The 19,596-nt window shown below is 41.4% G+C and overlaps 1 protein-coding gene across 8 annotated transcripts in view; it reads right to left on the reverse strand.

Moving 5' to 3' along the window:
- adad1 (adenosine deaminase domain containing 1 (testis-specific)) overlaps window positions 1-19,596 on the reverse strand; it is a 111,280-nt gene that overhangs the window by 62,531 nt on the left and 29,153 nt on the right. For all 8 annotated transcript variants that reach the window (XM_048545585.1, XM_048545611.1, XM_048545548.1 and 5 more), the window contains 2 exons: window positions 15,658-15,783; window positions 4,822-4,948 (listed from right to left, as the gene is read on the reverse strand). In XM_048545585.1, the coding sequence (XP_048401542.1) occupies window positions 4,822-4,948; window positions 15,658-15,783 (253 nt within the window). The remainder of the gene's footprint in view (window positions 1-4,821; window positions 4,949-15,657; window positions 15,784-19,596) is intronic.

Genomic DNA, 19,596 nt, shown 5'->3' on the forward strand with positions numbered 1-19,596 from the left:
AGCAGTAATATCACTAAGCCATCATCTTCCAAAACGTGTTACCAAGACAGTGTACAACTGCAGCAGGACATTTGTTCTGGTGCTCTTAGTACTCCTGCAGTAAAGGCCAAAATGCCTTTTGCCTTCCTAATTGTTTGCTGTACTTGTAATTTTTTTTACATTTTGTGTACAAATACATCCAAATCACATCAGACTTAAAAGAAAATTTACTTTTCTAGTCTAATGACAAAAATCTCACTTACCCAGGATATACTTCATCTAATTACTTGTTGTCTATTGGGTTTATGCACCTAAATCTCCTCTTCATGGCTTATATTATTCCCTAGCTTTGTATCATCAAAACTGGTCAAAATACCAGTCATCTCAAAATTATTTATATAAGCCATTATTAGCTGAAATTCCAGGAGTCCAGTCATCTCAGCCTATTAACTTGAACATGTCTTGTCTTACATACTCCTTGCTTCCTGACTATTAAAGAATTCCTTATGCATGGTAATATAGTACCCCTAACCCCACATCTTGTTGAATTCACCTCTTGTACGGTCCTTTAGCAAATGTGTTTTGGAAATCTAGGTGTAAAACTTTCATTGATTCTCTTATCTACTCCACTAGTTATATCCTCAAAAAACTCTCATTTCCCTTTTATAAAAGCATGTAAACTTAGAAAGGCACTGATTAGTTCAAACAAGTGCAGAGTTAAAACTGCCCCAGTAACAGATTCCAGGATTTCCCAACGACTCATGTCAGGCCAACTAGCGTGTTGTCCTTTGTCTTCTATCCCTATTTCCTTGAAAAGCACATCCTCGACCTCAGCAGTTTTCTCTTGTATCCCTATGATAAGGTTACCAGGACCCTGGGAATTAGTTAGGTTTTAGTTTCTTAAAATTCCTCCAACGTTTTTCCTCTGCTTATACCAATTTATATTCTTAAGTTTTAAGCGTCTATGTTATCTTATTTTTGGCATGCAACTTGTTCTGTCTCAGTGAGGACAGACACAAAGGCTAGTTCCATGATGTTGGGCTTGGAGGCAGGGTGGGTATTTAGTCATGCAGACTTGTGGTATGTAGGAAGCCCTTCATATTCCCACCTCGACCTCCAAGTTTATGTATGGCTTTTTCACTATACCATAAACTGAAGGTAAGAGGTCTGACACAGATACTTTTGGAGACAAGGGGAGTATGAGAGATGAGGGCGGGGGCTTTACACTAATCTGCACCAATCAGATGAATCTGCAAACAGGGAAGGCATTTAATCTGGATGCTTCAGTAATAGCCAGACTCCACTTCCTGGCAGGTGTGACTCCAGACCGGACAAAAATTAAGCCAAAATTAAGGAAGGAGGTAGTAATTGCAAGGTCAGAAACATGTCTGACTCTCATCTGCATGATGAAATGCCGGCCACAAACTTACATAATGATATGAATGACCAACCCTAAACAACTGAGGAGAGGTTTATTCATATTAATGATGACAATGCAGCATTATCAGGATTGCATCTGGTAACAAGTCATACTCTGCAGGCAAATAATAAAATGTGAGGCTGGATGAACACAGCAGGCCAAGCAGCATCTCAGGAGCACAAAAGCTGACGTTTCGGGCCTAGACCCTTCATCAGAGAGGGGGATGGGGGGAGGGAACTGGAATAAATAGGGAGAGAGGGGGAGGCGGACCGAAGATGGAGAGTAAAGAAGATAGGTGGAGAGGGTGTAGGTGGGGAGGTAGGGAGGGGATAGGTCAGTCCAGGGAAGACGGACAGGTCAAGGAGGTGGGATGAGGTTAGTAGGTAGCTGGGGGTGCGGCTTGGGGTGGGAGGAAGGGATGGGTGAGAGGAAGAACCGGTTAGGGAGGCAGAGACAGGTTGGACTGGTTTTGGGATGCAGTGGGTAGAGGGGAAGAGCTGGGCTGGTTGTGTGGTGCAGTGGGGGGAGGGGATGAACTGGGCTGGTTGAGGGATGCAGTGGGGGAAGGGGAGATTTTGAAACTGGTGAAGTCCACATTGATACCATATGGCTGCAGGGTTCCCAGGCGGAATATGAGTTGCTGTTCCTGCAACCTTCGGGTGGCATCATTGTGGCAGTGCAGGAGGCCCATGATGGACATGTCATCAAGAGAATGGGAGGGGGAGTGGAAATGGTTTGCGACTGGGAGGTGCAGTTGTTTGTTGCGAACTGAGCGGAGGTGTTCTGCAAAGCGGTCCCCAAGCCTCCGCTTGGTTTCCCCAATGTAGAGAAAGCCGCACCGGGTACAGTGGATGCAGTATACCACATTGGCAGATGTGCAGGTGAACCTCTGCTTAATGTGGAATGTCATCTTGGGGCCTGGGATGGGGGTGAGGGAGGAGGTGTGGGGACAAGTGTAGCATTTCCTGCGGTTGCAGGGGAAGGTGCCGGGTGTGGTGGGGTTGGAGGGCAGTGTGGAGCGAACAAGGGAGTCACGGAGAGAGTGGTCTCTCCGGAAAGCAGACAGGGGTGGGGATGGAAAAATGTCTTGGGTGGTGGGGTCGGATTGTAAATGGCGGAAGTGTCGGAGGATAATGCGTTGTATCCGGAGGTTGGTAGGGTGGTGTGTGAGAACGAGGGGGATCCTCTTGGGGCGGTTGTGGCGGGGGCGGGGTGTGAGGGATGTGTCGCGGGAAATGCGGGAGACACGGTCAAGGGCGTTCTCAATCACCGTGGGGGGGAAGTTGCGGTCCTTAAAGAACTTGGACATCTGGGATGTGCGGGAGTGGAATGTCTTATCGTGGGAGCAGATGCGGCGGAGGCGGAGGAATTGGGAATAGGGGATGGAATTTTTGCAGGAGGGTGGGTGGGAGGAGGTGTATTCTAGGTAGCTGTGGGAGTCGGTGGGCTTGTAATGGACATCAGTTACAAGCTGATTGCCTGAGATGGAGACTGAGAGGTCCAGGAAGGTGAGGGATGTGCTGGAGATGGCCCAGGTGAACTGAAGGTTGGGGTGGAAGGTGTTGGTGAAGTGGATGAACTGTTCGAGCTCCTCTGGGGAGCAAGAGGCGGCGCCGATACAGTCATCAATGTACCGGAGGAAGAGGTGGGGTTTGGGGCCTGTGTAGGTGCGGAAGATGGACTGTTCCACGTAACCTACAAAGAGGCAGGCATAGCTGGGGCCCATGCGGGTGCCCATGGCCACCCCCTTAGTCTGTAGGAAGTGGGAGGAGTCAAAGAGAAACTACAAATCAAGTTAACGTTTTAAGTACAACCTCTTTACTAATACTAATTTATTTCAGTTCCAGTAGTCTCTTGGTTGCCTAGTATTTCTGAGAAGTTTTCTGTAACTTCTTCGGTGAAAATAAAAACAAAGCAATTGCTCAGTTTCTTTGCCATTTCTTTCTTCCCCACTATAAATTATCCAGTTTCCGTTACATGTTTGTGTTACCTTGTCTCTTATTCTTATACATATTAAAAGCAGCTTTTGTACACTGCCTTCTGATTGCATTCATATTCTCTTTTCAAGTTCTTGACCAGTCTTTACTGGATTTTAACTTGCTCAAAAACATCAGGTAACTATTTTTTCTGCATTCTAAGCCATTATTTTTGATTTAATGCGGTCTTTAACTTCTGTTATACATAGCGAGTTTTGAGAAGATTCTGTTATCCATTGTTGATTCATGTTTCTCCATTGAGTGTTTCAGTCATAGAGGTATGTACATCTATTGTTGATCACATGATACTTCTTTTTTAAAAGATGCAATACACCTTTTATTGTCTGTCTACTTTCAAAACATTTTAAAATAAACTTTCCCAATTCATCACCGCTTACTTGACCCTCATAACTTCATAATTTCTTTCGTTCCAATTCAAGATCAAAGTTTCTGAATGAATTAACAGGAAACTTTATCCTATTATGGTCACAGTTTCCCAAAGCCTCCTTCACAATAAAGTTATTAATTAGTCTTTTCTCGTTTCATAATATAACACTAAATCGAAAATAGCCAATCCCTAGTTGATTCTTCAATTCCAAAAATTCATGCTCCACAATATTGGTGCTAATTAGGTTTACCCAGTGCACCTGTAAAATCAATGTCACCAATTATTTCTGTAACTACAAATTACACCTCCAACTGACTTATAATCAGCTCAATATCACCATAACTGCTTGATGGCCTATAAACAACTCCCATTAATGTTTACTGCCCTTTTCTGCTCCTATTTCCTAAATAGGAAATATTCTTGAATTTTCTGTGGCCAAATCACTGTATAGGCAAAAAAATCAGGCCCATTGTCTTAAATTGAAAGGAAAAAATGAATTATATTTAAATAACCGTCGTGACCCAAAGATATTCTAAAATAATGTGCAGCCAATCAAGTGCTACTTTTTAAAACTGTAGTCAATTATAGTATAGAAAATACAGTATCCATTTGCATACAGCAAGATCTGACAAACAGTAATAATCTAATAACAAGAACACCCATTTTGTGATGTCAGTTTTGAAAAAAATATTGAACTGGGTATCTAGGGAGAATTTTTTGCACATTCAAAAAACATACCATTGGCTCTTAACTTAAGTTGAACAGGGTGATCAGCCACTGTTCAAGGACTCATTCAAAAGACAATACCGCCAACAGTGTAGCACTTTCTCGGTACTGTGTGCAAGCACTCTTTCAGGAGTGTGACTCAAGGTTGCGGAATTTGTAATAAAAATAAGTGGTTTCTGGATGTCAATGACACACCAGATTGACTGTTTTATAATCTTTTGCAACCATTAGACACTAAAAGACGGCAATTTTTATTTTTATGTTCCGTACTACTTCCAACAATAAAATGGTCTACATTCAATTTTCTGAATTTAGGAAGACAGATACTATACCTCAACAACGAGCGTCTTGCAGTAACTACAGCATGGGAGTCATGCACGATTCGGCCTTCAGAATACAAAGGATCGTTGCAGTTCATCTCTCCTGTTCCAATTGCAACAACTTCATAAGGTTGTCCATCTAAAGATTAAGAAGTTACTGTTATTCTCAGCAAAATATTACAAGAATGTATAGCACACAAAAAAAGCAATTGGGCCTAACCGATTTTTGGCAAGACTGATGCTTCATACAGGCCATCCCATACACCTCATCATCAAACCTCACTAATATAATGTATTCAGTTCTCCTTAATATCTTCATCTTGCTTCCTGTTAAATGCATTTATGCTATTTACCTCATCTACTCATTCTGACAGCAAGTTCTATAGTCTAAACATTCTCCAAGCAGATGTTTCTTCCAAACTGCCTACTATTTTTTACTAACCATGTTGTATTTACAGCTCCTGGTTTTGGTTTCATCCACAAGTGGAAATATTTATTTTTTCAAGCAAAACTTTAATAATCTCAAGATCACCACAGATCACCCCTCGCCCTTTAAACTTCTAGAGGTAAGTATCATAATCTGCTCAATCCTTTTCGGCAGCTACAATCTCAGTTCTAGCATCATACTTGAAAGCAGGTTTTATACCTTCTTCAGTGTCTTTCTGCTCTTTTAATCATTAAAAAGGCCATAATGCTTCATTGTAGTCTAAGTATGTGCAAACTAAGGTTCTATAAAGTAACATAATTTCCCTGCTTTTCAATTATCAATCTCCAGAAATGAACTCCAATTATCTATGTGGCTTTGTAAACAGAAATCCATACTTTGTGATTTATCAATCTTTTGGCAATCTTTGCCCTGGAAGCAGTACAGTAAGGAAAACTAGCAATTTCTTTATAAGATTTGTAAATCTAATTGGTTTCCAGAACGTTTCCAAGTAAATCCAAGAGTTTGTATTAATTGTAAAGAGCCCAGTTGTGAAAGCTTTTCATTGTGGAGTGAGTTTATTGACTTGCTCGGTCCTACAGTTCTCATCCTACAACCTCCAGTCTTCCAGTTGTCAAATACTCATACATACATAAAGGCACTCCATTCCCACCAGCTGTATACTCTTAACCATAATTATATAAACCTCAACAATATGACTTACTAGACATTAACACATGACCTAGTGATCCTGACCTGGAAGGAGTATCAACAGGAAGGAAATTAAGAAAATACCATATGCCTGACAGATACAAAGTGTAAACAAACAGATGGAAAGAGGATCTCGTTAAACTCCTGAATACAAGAAGTAAATCTCTTTCAGGCAGAGGTCAGTATTGTCAGATTAGATGACAGGAGCTCTAGGAATACTGTGTGATTTGAATAAAGAGGTCTAAAAGATGAGTAACTGGGTGAATAGTTCAAAATCACTAAAGTCAGATTTTTTCCTGAAGTAGCCAAACTGTGAACCAAAGTGTTATTTGTTGACAATTTGAAAAGCTACACCATCAGGACTATCTTGTTCCTGTGATACTCAAATGCATGTCCTTGTTGGATAAGATTCATGACTTACCCTGCGTGAATAAACAAAAAAGCATGTGGTGAAACCGTTAACTACATAATGCCATATGTGCTGAAGATCAAAGCTTGCTGTTAAATGTATGCACCAAGGAACAGTCAATCTCACTTAAAAGTTAACCCAAGTTTTGGCGAAAAAAAATCTAATTTCGTGGCACTTACCATCTACTCACTGTTGAAGTTTAAACTGCCCTGGTGCAAATCCATTCATTGACAGATTTTTGACACAGCACATAATGTAGGCAGCAGGTCTTCAGTTAAGAACTGCTTCATTACCACAATCGCAAGATTCAAATTTCTCATCCCTCATCTGCATTTCTGATAGGTGCATGCACCTATCTCTCTTTCTAATCATCCTGTATCCCCAAGCATGATCTGCAAACTCTCCCCTCCTCTGACTCATGTTATTTAGGTACTTCTCTACTACCTTAATTCATCACAAGCAATCAAGGCCTTCAACTGTTCGGTTTTCAGTATCCCGCCCCCTGCCAAAAACACACCCGAACCAACTTCTCCTAACTCCTAAAAGCTCTGACCATGATTATTTACTCTTGTTATTGGGGTGTTTTTTTTGGTTCAGTACTTTTGTTTCTGAATTATTTGTCTTATGCCTTAGGCCACTCTTGCATTAAAAGCAATGAATAAATGCAATTTGTTACTGTAATCTCCTCGGCAGTTAGACGTTATTTGATCCAATATAGTGGCTTGTAACTCTTCAGTCAAAAACTAATTTACAACATTTGAATAGCACCTACATTCATAGTTCAACGTCAAAATTGCCAATCATAATACATTTACTTCTAAAAGGCTTCAGCTTCTCCCTGCATTTGTGTGCCATTTCCTCTACATTGAGAAGAGCTTAGACAACAATAATCACCATTCTAATAACGTATCAAAATGCCCAACCCATAAATCTCTACTTAATAACTGATTATAACATCCCTTTTCTTTAAGATGTCTCTTAACCTGGTTTCATTAAGCTATCACATTGTTTCTCCTGTGCAACACTCCCGATGACTAAAAATTCAATTTGTTACTTTTACTGTACTCTTCTATTCCTTCTGGTCATCTTACTGTCTTATCTAACTGTAATCCACTTAAAATACATATAAGTGTGCGCTGAAGCTACTTAAGCAGCACATACTTTAAGCAAGATGCAATTCAAAGCTTAAAGTCTGTAATTGTTTAGAATTGGGGGCAACACAATAGGATTATTTGCTTAATACTATTACCTTAAGAAATTAATCTCACCACATTTTGGCTTAGAAATTGTATCAAGCAGCACAAAACAGCCTCCCAAGTCTTAACAATGGCAGTCAGCAAGAACATGCCCATTAAAAGCTGAAAACCAGCTTATCTGCCATAAAATGTAAGCAACTCTGATGGCACAAGAAGTGTCCAAAAGGTTATGCTGAAGGTTGAAACAATAAATTTAACTTAATAGTCCTGTACTTCTTCCAGGATCAATTTTTCAGGTTGGCATATCAAATGTTTCTCTCACCACATGCGTAACTTTACTTGAAAAAAGTGATGATAACCAGTGGAAGGTTATTAAAGTTACTTAACATAAGTTAAGGCATCACACGTGTTCTTCTAATTCTGGCCTCAACAGCATCCTAAATTTTAACTGTTTCCCACTGATACTTTCTCTTCATTTGTTGAAGATTTGGAATTCTTGCCTAAACGTTTATGCCTTGCTCATGTCCTTTAGGTTTGAGTTTTGAAACTTACTGAGAGAGTCAAAGCCAGCATGTGTGCATTTCTGGGAATGTGGAGGCAATGGGAATTGAATGGGTCTTTCTTCTTTAAAAAAAAAAGAAAAAAGGTCAGGACCCTTATTACAAGGTTAATAATGTAGCTGACTTAGATAACAGTTAATTATCATTCATCTAGAACCTGAATAGGGCCTCAATAGGTGTTCACTGAAAGAACCAGTCTGAGTATGCGCTCATCAGGGATTTGGTGCATAGAAGAGTTTTTTTTTTGCTTTTTGTGTTTACAGTTAGTAAGTTTTTTTTTAAAATAGTGATTGCCCTTGAGGATTACATTGGATAGTAACAAGGACCAAGGAATGACAGCCTTAGACTAACTGATAAATTTGATCTTAAACCTCTTCCAAAGGTTTCAATTTAAAAGGGGTAAATCATTGTAGGAGACCTCAAAGCCACAGTGAGCTCTTTCTGTTCTCTGTGGAAAGCTGGGAAGATTCCCAGTACCCATGGCTATGCTGGACGTGTCTGCAGCTACAGCTCCTGACAGCACAGATTGTGGAGCTGGAGTACCGTGGAGCATCAGCAAGGTGCAGAGTATCATGCATAGCACGCATAGAGAGGTGATTATACTGCAGGTTAAGACTCCACAAGTAAGGGAACAGGTGACCACCAGGCATAACAAGAGCAACAGGCCAGTAGTGCAGGGTTCTCCTGCAAACTAGACACTTTTGAGGGGAATGGTCTTCCAGGGAAAGCAGCAGCAGCCGCCAAATTTGTTGTTTCACTTTAGATCTGCTGCACAGGAGAAGAGGAGAAAGTTTGGGAATGTAATAGTTATGGGGCATTCAACTGAAAAAAGATACACAGGTGTTTTTGTGGCCGTAAATGAGACTCCAGGAAGTTGTGTTGCCTCCCTGGCCCGAGGTTCAACGATGGCTTACAGCAGCTATAGGGCATTATGGATGGGGTGGGTGAACAGCCAATGGTCGTGGTGCACAGTGGTACAAATGATATCAGGTTTAAATTAAAGGAGGCAGTCCTAAAAGCAGAACATAGGGAGTTAGCAAGTAAGTTGAGAAATAAGGCTTCGACAAAAGCAAAAAAGGTAATGATCACAGGATTACTATCAGCACCATGCCCTTGTCAGAGTAGAAATAGCAAGATATAACATAACTATGTGGCTGAAGAGACAGTACGAGGGGGGAGGATTTCAGATTTCTGGGCATGGAGGGGTGGGCTGGAGCCAGTTCAGGCGGAATAGGGCAGGACATACATCCTAAGAACAAGTGTGTTTGCTACAATGTTTGGATGGGTTTTAAACTAAAATGGCAGGAGGATGGGAACCTATGCACAAAGTCATAGGAAGACAGGGAGGAATGAGAGAAGTGATAGACAGAAATTAAGGAATAAGATCAAACGGGGCCATAGTGAAAAATAATGGGAACAGGACAAGTAACATTAAAAAGACAAGCCTTAAGGCTTTTTGCCTTACTGTATTGAGCATTTGCAATAAAGTGGACAAATTAGTTGCACAATAGATGAAAACAGGTAAGGTATAGTTGGGATCATAGAGACATGGCTGTAGGGTGACCAGGGGTTGGAAGTGAACATCTAGAGTATTCAGCATCAAGATGGAGAGAAAAAGGAAAAGGCAGTAGAGTTATATTGCTAGTTAACTGAGAAATTAATGCAACAGTCAGGAAGGAAATTAGCTTTGACAACGTGGAAACTGTATAGGTAGAAGTGAGAAACACAAGTGGCAAAAAACATCTGTACAGGTTATATACAGACCCCAAACTGTAAGGGCAATCTAGCTGGGAGGCCCTTTGGGGATGAATGACCATAATATGATGGAATTCTTCATTAAAGATAGAGAGTGACATGGTTGATTCTGAGATAAGGGCCCCCAATCCAAACAGAGGAAACTATCATGGCCTGAGGCACAAGTTGGCTATGTTAGATTTGGGAAACATTACTTAAAAGGGACAATGGAGAAAATGGCAAACATTCAAAGAGTGCATGGGTAAACTACAACAACTGCAATTACCTCTCCGGTGAAACAAAATTGGAGAAGTGACCAACCATGGTTTGTAGAAGAAATTAGAAATAGTATTAGATCCTAGGAAAAGAAAAATATAAAGTGGGCAGAAAAACAACAGGCCTGAGGAGTTGGAACTATTTAGAATTCAGCAAAGATGAGCAAATGGATTCATTGATTGGCAAAGGGAAAATACGGTATGAGAATAAGTTTCAGGGATCAAGCAAACAGACAGAAACTTCTGTAAGTACGTAAAGAGAAAAAAGGTTTGGTGAAGACAAATGTAGGTCCCTTAACAGTCAGAAACAGAGGAATTTACAATGGGATACAAGGAAGTGACAGACTCATTAATATTTTGTTTACAAAGGAGAACACAATAACATATGAATTTTTAGGGAATACAGGATTAAAGTTGGATTAAAGACTGAAATCCCCAGAGCCTAATAGTTACACAGAATAATTAAGGAAATGGCCCTAGAAATAGTGGATGCATTGATAGTCACTTTCCAAGTTTATACAGAATCTGTTACAGTATCTAGAGTTTGAAGGATAGCTGATGTAACCCCTCCCTTAAAAAAGGGCAGGGAGGGAGGGGAAAATAGGTAGATAGAAAACCAGAAAATATAGACGGGTTAGTTTGAAACTGGTAGTGTGAAAATTGCTAGACTCCATTATACAATTCAATAGCAGAGCACATGGAAAACAGGGGCACGATCAGACAGCATCAGCAAGGAATTATGAAAGGGAAATCATGTTTGACAAATCTACCGGAAGGCTTTCAAAAAAGCCCCACATGTAAAATTAAGCTGCATGATGTAGTATACAGAGATGGGTAGAAAATGTGTGGTCATTAATTTTGGGAGCAAAACAGGAAGGCAGATTATTATAAGGCCTGGTGTTGTTGTACACCAGTCACTGAAAGTAAGCATGCAGGTACAGCAGATGAAGGCTGCAATTTGGTACTTGGCCTTCATAGCGAGAGAATGAGTGTTCAGGAGCTGGGATGCCTTGCAATTGTACAGGGCCTAAATTCTAAAGGACCGAACAAGGTGTTCCTGATGATGGTAGAGTCAGAACCAAGTGTCACAGTCCAGGTCTAGCTTGGCTACGTGTTAGGCCAAAAGGCTGCTATCGCACAGAAAAGTCATCAGGTAGTTTTTCAATTACAGTACTCCTATGCCATTCGAGCAAATACAATACAGAAGTAAAGTAAAACTCTATCAAACCTGATATTAAAACAATACGACAGCTGTCTGTGCTTTAACAGCAGCTGAAAAAAGTTTGTATGAGGGTCTCGATGACAGGTTCTGCCTCATGGTGTTTTTGGACCTGGCCATTCGGTTCACGTTTGATACATGGCTTCAAATTTTATTGCGTAAAGTCTTGTCACAGATGGAGCTGAACACTGGTGTTCTGTGACTTGGTCCACAGTCTCAAAAGCAAGAACCCTGCAGCCCAATGGTATCAATGTGGACTTCACAAGCTTCAAAATCTCCCCTTCCCCCACTGCATCCCAAAACCAGCCCAGCCTGTCTCCGCCTCCCTAACCTGTTCTTCCTCTCACCCATCCCTTCCTGCCACCTCAAGCCACACCTCCATTTCCTACCTCCTAATCTCATCCCACCTCCTTGACCTGTCAGTCTTCCCTGGACTGACCTATGCCCTCCCTACCTATCTTCTTTTCTCTCCATCTTTGGTCCGCCTCCCCCTCCCTCCCTATTTATTTCAGAACCCTCTCCCCATCTCCGTCTCTGATGAAGGGTCGAGGCCTGAAACGTCAGCTTTTGTGCTCCTGAGATGCTGCTTGGCCTGCTGTGTTCATCCAGCTTCACACTTTGTTATCACAAGGACACCTGGTGTTTTCTGGTATAGGTCATCAACACCGTGTCAGCTTGAGCCCTTAAATCAGCATCTAAGTCCGCTGCCACAAAATCACTTTTTCATGGATGGGCTTGCAATTAATGGAATCCTATTCCCCTTCAGAAGCTCCAAACTTGTGTTTAGTGGTTTATCTAAAATCTGTTCTAAGACATGGTACTAGCGACCCCACTGCAGCCTGTAAATGTGAGATTGCGTGACAACACACTTCCAGGGGCATTGGACTTTTCTCTAATACATAAGTTAAATACATTCCAGTTAAATAAAATAAAGAAACAAGGGTCAGATTGAGTTACAACAGGACAGCAGAAAGAGGTATTCAGGCAGGTAGACAATGAAAGCACCTGTTGTTTATTGTGCAGTTTTTAGGGCGAGATAGAAGTAGTAATGGCCACAGCAGGGAGGCAAGAGCAAGACTGGAAGCAGATATAGTCAGAAACAGCAAGTTGAAGAGATAGGTCAGGCTGGAAAGTGACGGAATGCCTAGTGGATTAAACAGCATTGATTTCAATGCAAGAGGGCTGACAGGTAAGCCGATGGACTTGGGACGTGGATAGGTACATGGGACTAGGATATTATAGCCATTTCAGAATCATGGCTAAGGGAGGGACAGGACTGGCAGTTTAATGTGGCACAGTGAAGGTCTTTAGGCAGGACAGAGGAGGAGGAAAGAAGGGTGGGGATGTTGCATTTTTGATTAAGGGCAGTATCATGGCATTAGTCAGAGATGTAATAACTGATGGATCATCAGTGAGGCTTTGTGGGTGCAGCTAACAAATAAGAAGGGGATGGTTACATTATTGGGGGTTGTACTACAGGCCACCAAACAGTCAACGGGAATTAGATGAACAATTATGCTGTGAGACCGGGGAGATTTGCAGGAGCAATAGGGTTGTTAAGTAGGGGATTTTAATTTTCCTATCAGATTGGGACTGCTAGTGTTAAGGGCTCGGATGGAGTGGAATTTGTTAAACGTGTTCAAGAAAGCTTCGTCAAGCAATATAGTGAGGGCCCTACCTGGGAAGGGGCAAAACCTGACCTACCTTTGGGAAATAGGGTAGGACCAGTGATCACAGTTCTTTTAATTTTACAATAGCTACACAGAGGGACAAAACTGGTCCACGGGATCAAGTCCTAAACTGGGGCAAGGCGAATTTTGAAGGAATTACAAGAGTTTGCAGGTGTTGATTTTACGAGTTTGTTTGCAGGCAAAGGGAGGCCGTTAGAAGTGTGATAGCTAGAGTTTAGGTCTATAAATTTGTGAGGGCTAAGAGCAAGGTTGGCAGGAGTAGGGAACATTGGATGACAGATAATGAGGCTTTGATAAAGTGGCAAAGAAGGTTGATGAGGGCAAGGCAGGGGGCAGTCTATATGGATTTCAGTAAGGCCTTTGATAAGGCTCCATACAGTAAGCTGGTCTTGAGGATCAGATTGCATGGAATCCAGGGAGACCTGGCCAACTGGATAGACAATTGAGTTCTTGTTAGGAAGCAGAGAACAATAGTGGAAGGATGCTTGTCATTCGTAGTCTGCCTCAGGGGTCAGTGCTGGAATCACTGCTGTATGTTATCTAGATCAATGATTTGGATGAGAACACACAAGGTATGCTTCATAGGTTTGTGGATGACACGAAAATTTGTGGTGGTATTGCAGACAATAAGGAAAGTTATCAGAAATTGCAGCAGGATCAGGATCAGCTGCACAAGTGGGCCGAGAAATGGCAAATGGAGTTTAATATAGAAAAGGGCGAGGTATTGCATTTTGGAAAATCAAATCCAGGTAGGAGTTTCATGATGAACAGTAGGGCCTTAGAGTGCAATGGAACAGAGACCGTGCAGTACTGGTGCAAGGTTCTCTGAAAGTAGAGTCACAGGTAGACAGCACAATGAAGGTGGCTTTTGGAACACTGGACTTCAGTCAGGGCACCGAGTACAGAAGTTGGGAAGTTATGTTGCAGTTGTAAAGGACGTTGGCGAGGCCACACTTGGAGCAGTGTGTTCCATTTTGGTCATCTTGCTACAGGAAGGATGTTATTAAACAGGAAAGGGTGCAGAAGAAATTTACAAGGATGTTGCCAGGACTCAAGTGACTGAATTATAGGGAGAGGTTGAAAAAGCTAGGACTTTTCTCTTAGAGCTTAGGAGACTGAGGGGGAGGGATCTCACAGATGTGTACAAGATCATGGCAGGCACAGACAGGGTGAATGCACTCTGTTTTTCTTCCCCAGGGTTGGGGAATTGAGGACTAGAGGGCATCAGTTTAAGCTTAGACAGGAAAGAATACATGGAAACCCAAAGGGCAACTTTTTTTAAAAAAAGGCCCAAGGGTGGTACGCATATGGAATGAGCTGCCAGTGGAAGTGGTTGAGGCAGGTACATTAACAACATTTAAAGAGGCATTTGGATGAATACATGGATAGGGAAGGTTTAGAAAGATATGGGCCATGTGCAGGAAAATGGGATTAGCATGGGTGGACATTTTGGTCGGCATGCACCAGTCTGGGCTAAAAGGACCTGCCTCCGTCCTTTAGGACTCTGCGATAAAAAGCAGAAAGTCATGATGAAATTTTGTACAATGCCACCAGTCATTGACTCATACAAAGCAACCAATACTCTATTCTACTTGCCAAAGTGGATTGTATAAGTGCATGAGGACATGGAGATGAATTTGTTCTCTTCTGTTGGCAGAATAAGGAGGGAATAAATTGTTACTGACATTTTGGAGTGAGTTTAAAGAATACACATTTGATCACACAAGCACAGTGCGTGTCAGATAACAGGAATGGAGAAGTGAGGGTTGGGGTAGAGGTTAATATATCAGGAGATACTGCAGGAAAGTACGGTACAGCATTTGTTGGCAATCAAGAGAAAAAGGGCAGCGAAGCATAGAGTAGCAAGGCTATGAGCAATTTTTTTTAAATTCACCCCGGAACGTGGACGAAGTTTACTGTGTCAGCATTTACTGTCTGACCCTTCTCAATAAATAAATGAATTTTATTCATTTTTATAAGTAAATTTTTAAAAAGGAAGTGTTATTATCTTGAGATAGCAGGAACTGCAGATGCTGGAGAATCTGAGATAACAAGGTGCAGAGCTGGATGAACACAGCAGGCCAAGCGGCATCAGGAGGAGCAGGAAGGCTCCTCTGGGGCTGCTTGGCCTGCTGTGTTCATCCAGCTCTGCACCTTGTTATTGCTTATTATCTTGACAACTGTGGTTAGGTTACTCAGCTTTTTGGAGTATGAAAAATAAACTAGGAATATTTACATGGCCTGCCAACTTATCCTGCTGTGATTGGAAGTTGATGCCTGGAAGGATGTGAATGGTAGTAGAATCTGCCTCTTCCGTTCAATTCCATAACAGAATCTGAGAACACATGGGCAAAACCTGCTATTCCAGGGGTAATTCCTTTGCTTCCTGTGGGACCAACTTTTACCTTTTGTTGAAAGAGTAGCACGATACCTTTAAAAAAATGGCCAAACAGTGAAGATCCATAGAATGCAGTGTACGCAATGAGTTTTGCGAGTAGTAATGGCTGCACACTTGAGTGATCATAATTAGCAGATGACACTAATATTGCACCATCCTTGTCCAACTATATTTGATTTAATCCAGTTTCTGGACCTTTTGAGTTACAGGCTGAAACAAAATTCTACTTACATCTTTCAACCACAAAAGCAGCTAAAGAGCTGCTACAGTTCTGGAGCTCAGGTAGGTTAGCAGTCAACTTGCTGAAAACATCTCTGCAGGCTGCAGAAACAGCTTTATAATAAGAATTCCTTCCTTCTGTAAAAAGACAAAAATTATTTATATACGATCAATGGGTAAGCACTTCATATATACGTTATTGAGCTATAATAAAACAGTAAAATACAAGACTAGGTACAGCAGGAAAATAACTAGTGTTAAAAAATTACAGCATATAAATTACTAAAGCAAAATGAAATGTAAGTAAGTTATATTCCATAAGCCATTGCTTAAGACCAAGGGTGAAATTTATACCTAGCCTTCATCACTATAAAAAAAAATTGAGGCATTAAAAATGATTCAAAAAATGGCAAGTAGTTATATTAGTTCTTAACAATGAATGTTCTTGGATATTTTTCAATTCTCATAAATCTGTTTGGAAACAAGATGAAAGGGAAACATTGTAAAGGTTGTTAAAATGGATCTCTGCTGAAGTGAAGAAGGTAAGGTAGAAAGATACATAGAAATTAAGGTAAAGAAGCGTGTTTACGACACGTGTCAGAGAGAATATACAACTGAGAACCAAAAGGATACATAAGCTTCATAGGGAAGGTGAAAAAAAAATCACAGAAAAACAAAGATGTACGAGAAATGACTCGTAGCCAACAAAGAGAAATCCCAAAGTCTTGTAATAGCATATAATTAGTAACAGGACAAGTAGGGTCAATTAGGCCTCAAAATTAATAAGGTGAAATGTCAGATAGACCACCGGTACTTAAAAGGTGACATCGTACCAGGATAGATGCATCCAAGGATATTGGAATCATGAGTAGAAATTGCACGGGCAGTGGCCATAATTTTTCAGTCTTCCCAAGACTCGGGGAGATACCAAACAGCTGTAGAATTGCAAATATCACACCTTCGTTCAAAAAGTGATAAACCCAATCACAGATCAGTCCGTTTAACTTCAGTGGTGGGAAAAGCTTCTAGAAACAATTATCCAGGATAGAATTAGTGGTCACATGGTTAAAAACTGGGCCAATAGTTGGAGGAGACATGATGAGGAACCTGCAAGGGATATAGATAGGTCTAGTGAGTAAGTAAACACTTGATAGAGTTCAATATAGCAACGTGAGGGGTTGCGCACTTTGATGGGAAGTAACAAATGGCAGACTTATTTAAATGGAGAGGGACTCCAAAAACAGGCAATACAGAGAGATCTAGGTGCTGTTATGCATGAAACAAATCATTAGTACACAAAGATCAAGAATGCAAATGGAATTTTAGCCTCTCAATAGGGGTTGGAGTTTAAAAGTCTTGTTATAGAGTGTTGATGACAGACATGTAGAGAACTGTGTACAGTTATGGTCACAGCATTTAAGAAAAGATATATTGCCACTGGAGGTAGTTCAAACAAAGAATCAAATGGCTATTTCCTGGGATGAAGGAGCTGATTTGTCAAGGAAAGCTGAATACATGAAACCTTTAGTCATTATAGTTAAAACAGTAAGTGGTGATCTTAACGAAACATATAGGATTCTGAAAGAGCTTGACAAGTTAGACATTGAGAAGATGTTTCTTTTAGTGGTGAAATCTGGCGCTAAGGGACATAGTTAAAGAAAAAAAGCAAATTCTCACTTAAAACTGACGCACAAAGGAATTTTTTCCTCCTTAAGGGTACTGAATGTCTGGAGCTCTCTACCTCAAGAGCTATGGAGGCTAAATCACAAAGTATTTAAAGAGAATGAAGACTGATTTTTGAAAGAGCAGTTGAGGGCTGGGGCAAATCAGCCATGTTCATTAGATTAGATTAGATTCCCTACAGTGTGGAAACAGGCCCTCTGGCCCAACAAGTCCACACCGCCCCTTGCAGCATCCCACCCAGACCCAACCCCTTATAACCTACACACCCCTGAACACTACGGGCAATTTAGCATGGCCGATCCACCTAGCCTGCACATCTTTGGACTGTGGGAGGAAACCGGAGCACCCAGAGGAAACCCAAGCAGACACGGGGAGAATGTGCAAACTCCGCACAGATAGTTACCCGAGGCTGGATTCGAACCCGGGTCCCTAGCGCTGTGAGGCTGCAGTGCTAACCACTGAGCCACTGTGCTGCCCTATTTTTGAAGTTCTTCACTGTCCTTCTCAGGTTTGTAGTGCTTCCAAGATTCATATTGATCACAAACCTTGTAGTCGCTTCCTGTACACTGCCCTTCATATAGAAACGTACGGCAGACTTGATGGTGTGAATGGCCTACTCCGGCTGCACTTATGTTTTTATACTGGTCTTCCCAAAGGAAATGAGTTGTTCTTTCTTTAAAAGCAGTGATTGACGGATGGAGCACAGTTGTGTACATGATCTTCCAGAAGGCATCTACTACCATGCCACACATCAAACTTGTGAGCAAAGTTACAGCTCATGGAATGGAAGAGGCAGCAGCAACAGTAATACAAATTATTGCCGAGTAATAAGAAACAGAGAAATGGTCAGAGTCATAAATATCTACAGCACAGAAAAAGGCCCTTCAGGCTGTTCTGTGTGCATCACTCTAAAACATCTACCAAGTTATTTCAGGTTAGAGGAAGGTTAATACTGCGAGTTTCACTACGAGTTGATATTGGGACACTCCCTTTTCCTGAAACATAATGATCTAGATTTTGGTGTACAGGCTGTGGCTACAAGGTTTGTGATCAATACAAATCTTGGAAGCACTATAAACTGTGAGAAGGACAGTGAAGGACTTCAAAAATGACAGACATGTTGGGGAACGCATGGATGAGAGGGAAAATGAGTTCCAATACAATGAAACATGTAATACATTTTGGTAGAAAGAACTCAAATGGACAACATAAAAGGGGTACAATTTTCAAAATGATGCAGGAGCAGGAGGACCTGGGTGCACATGTGTTTATCAATGTGGTAGGACAGGTGGAGATGGCAGTTGGAGTACAAGAATAATGAGGTTATTCTGAATTTATACAAGACACTCACTGGATCTCAGCTGGTGTATTTTGTATGGTCTAGGTACCACATTTTAGGAAGGATATGCACATTCTGGAGAGTGCAGAAGAAATTGTCAAGAATGGTTCAAGTGATAAGAAACTTCTTTTATGCGGATAGATTGGACAACTTGTGACTACTGTCCGTGGACAGAAGGTGGCTAAAGGGAGATATAATAGAAGTTGTCAAAATCACGATTGGGTTGGAAAAAGTTCAGCAGAAATTGTCCCTCTTTGTAAAAAGATCATGAACGAGAGGGCACAAAATTAAAGCGATTTTCAGAAGAAGCAAATGTGAAGTCAGAGGAAAAAAAATTTCATGAGTGATTTTACTTCTGGAATGCACTTCCTGGAAAGTCTAGGAGAAGCTGATTTAACTAAGGTCAAGAGTGCATTAAGATGATTATTTAAAATAGAAACAATACACAACAGACTGGAGAAAATGGCACTAAGTCACAGTGGTCATTTGGAGAGCCAATGCAGATACTGGCTTCCTTCTGCAGTCTAACATTGGTGAATTGGATGTTCTCCAAAGCCATTCCACCATCTGCCGGTCACAAGTCAGAAGTGAAAGGGTGGCATGGTGGCTCAGTGGTTTGCACTGCTGCCTTACAGCACCAGGGACTCGTGGGTTTGATTCCAGCCTTGGATAAATATCTGTGGACTCCCCCAACCGCAACCCACCAGGTCTGCGTGTTTCCTCCAGGAGCTCTGGTTTCCTCCCATAATCCAAAGCTGTGCAAAGTAGGTGAACCGATGATGCTATATTTCCCTGTAGTGCACAGGCTATGTGGATTAACTGTGGTAAGTGTGGTGTTATGGGGATAGGGTAGATGCACTCTGGAGGGTCAATGCCAACATGATTGGCAAAATAGCCTTTATCTGCATCATGGGATTCTATGAATACTC

Source organism: Stegostoma tigrinum, chromosome 1, assembly GCF_030684315.1.
Source record: "Stegostoma tigrinum isolate sSteTig4 chromosome 1, sSteTig4.hap1, whole genome shotgun sequence".
Classification (NCBI taxonomy): domain Eukaryota; kingdom Metazoa; phylum Chordata; class Chondrichthyes; order Orectolobiformes; family Stegostomatidae; genus Stegostoma; species Stegostoma tigrinum.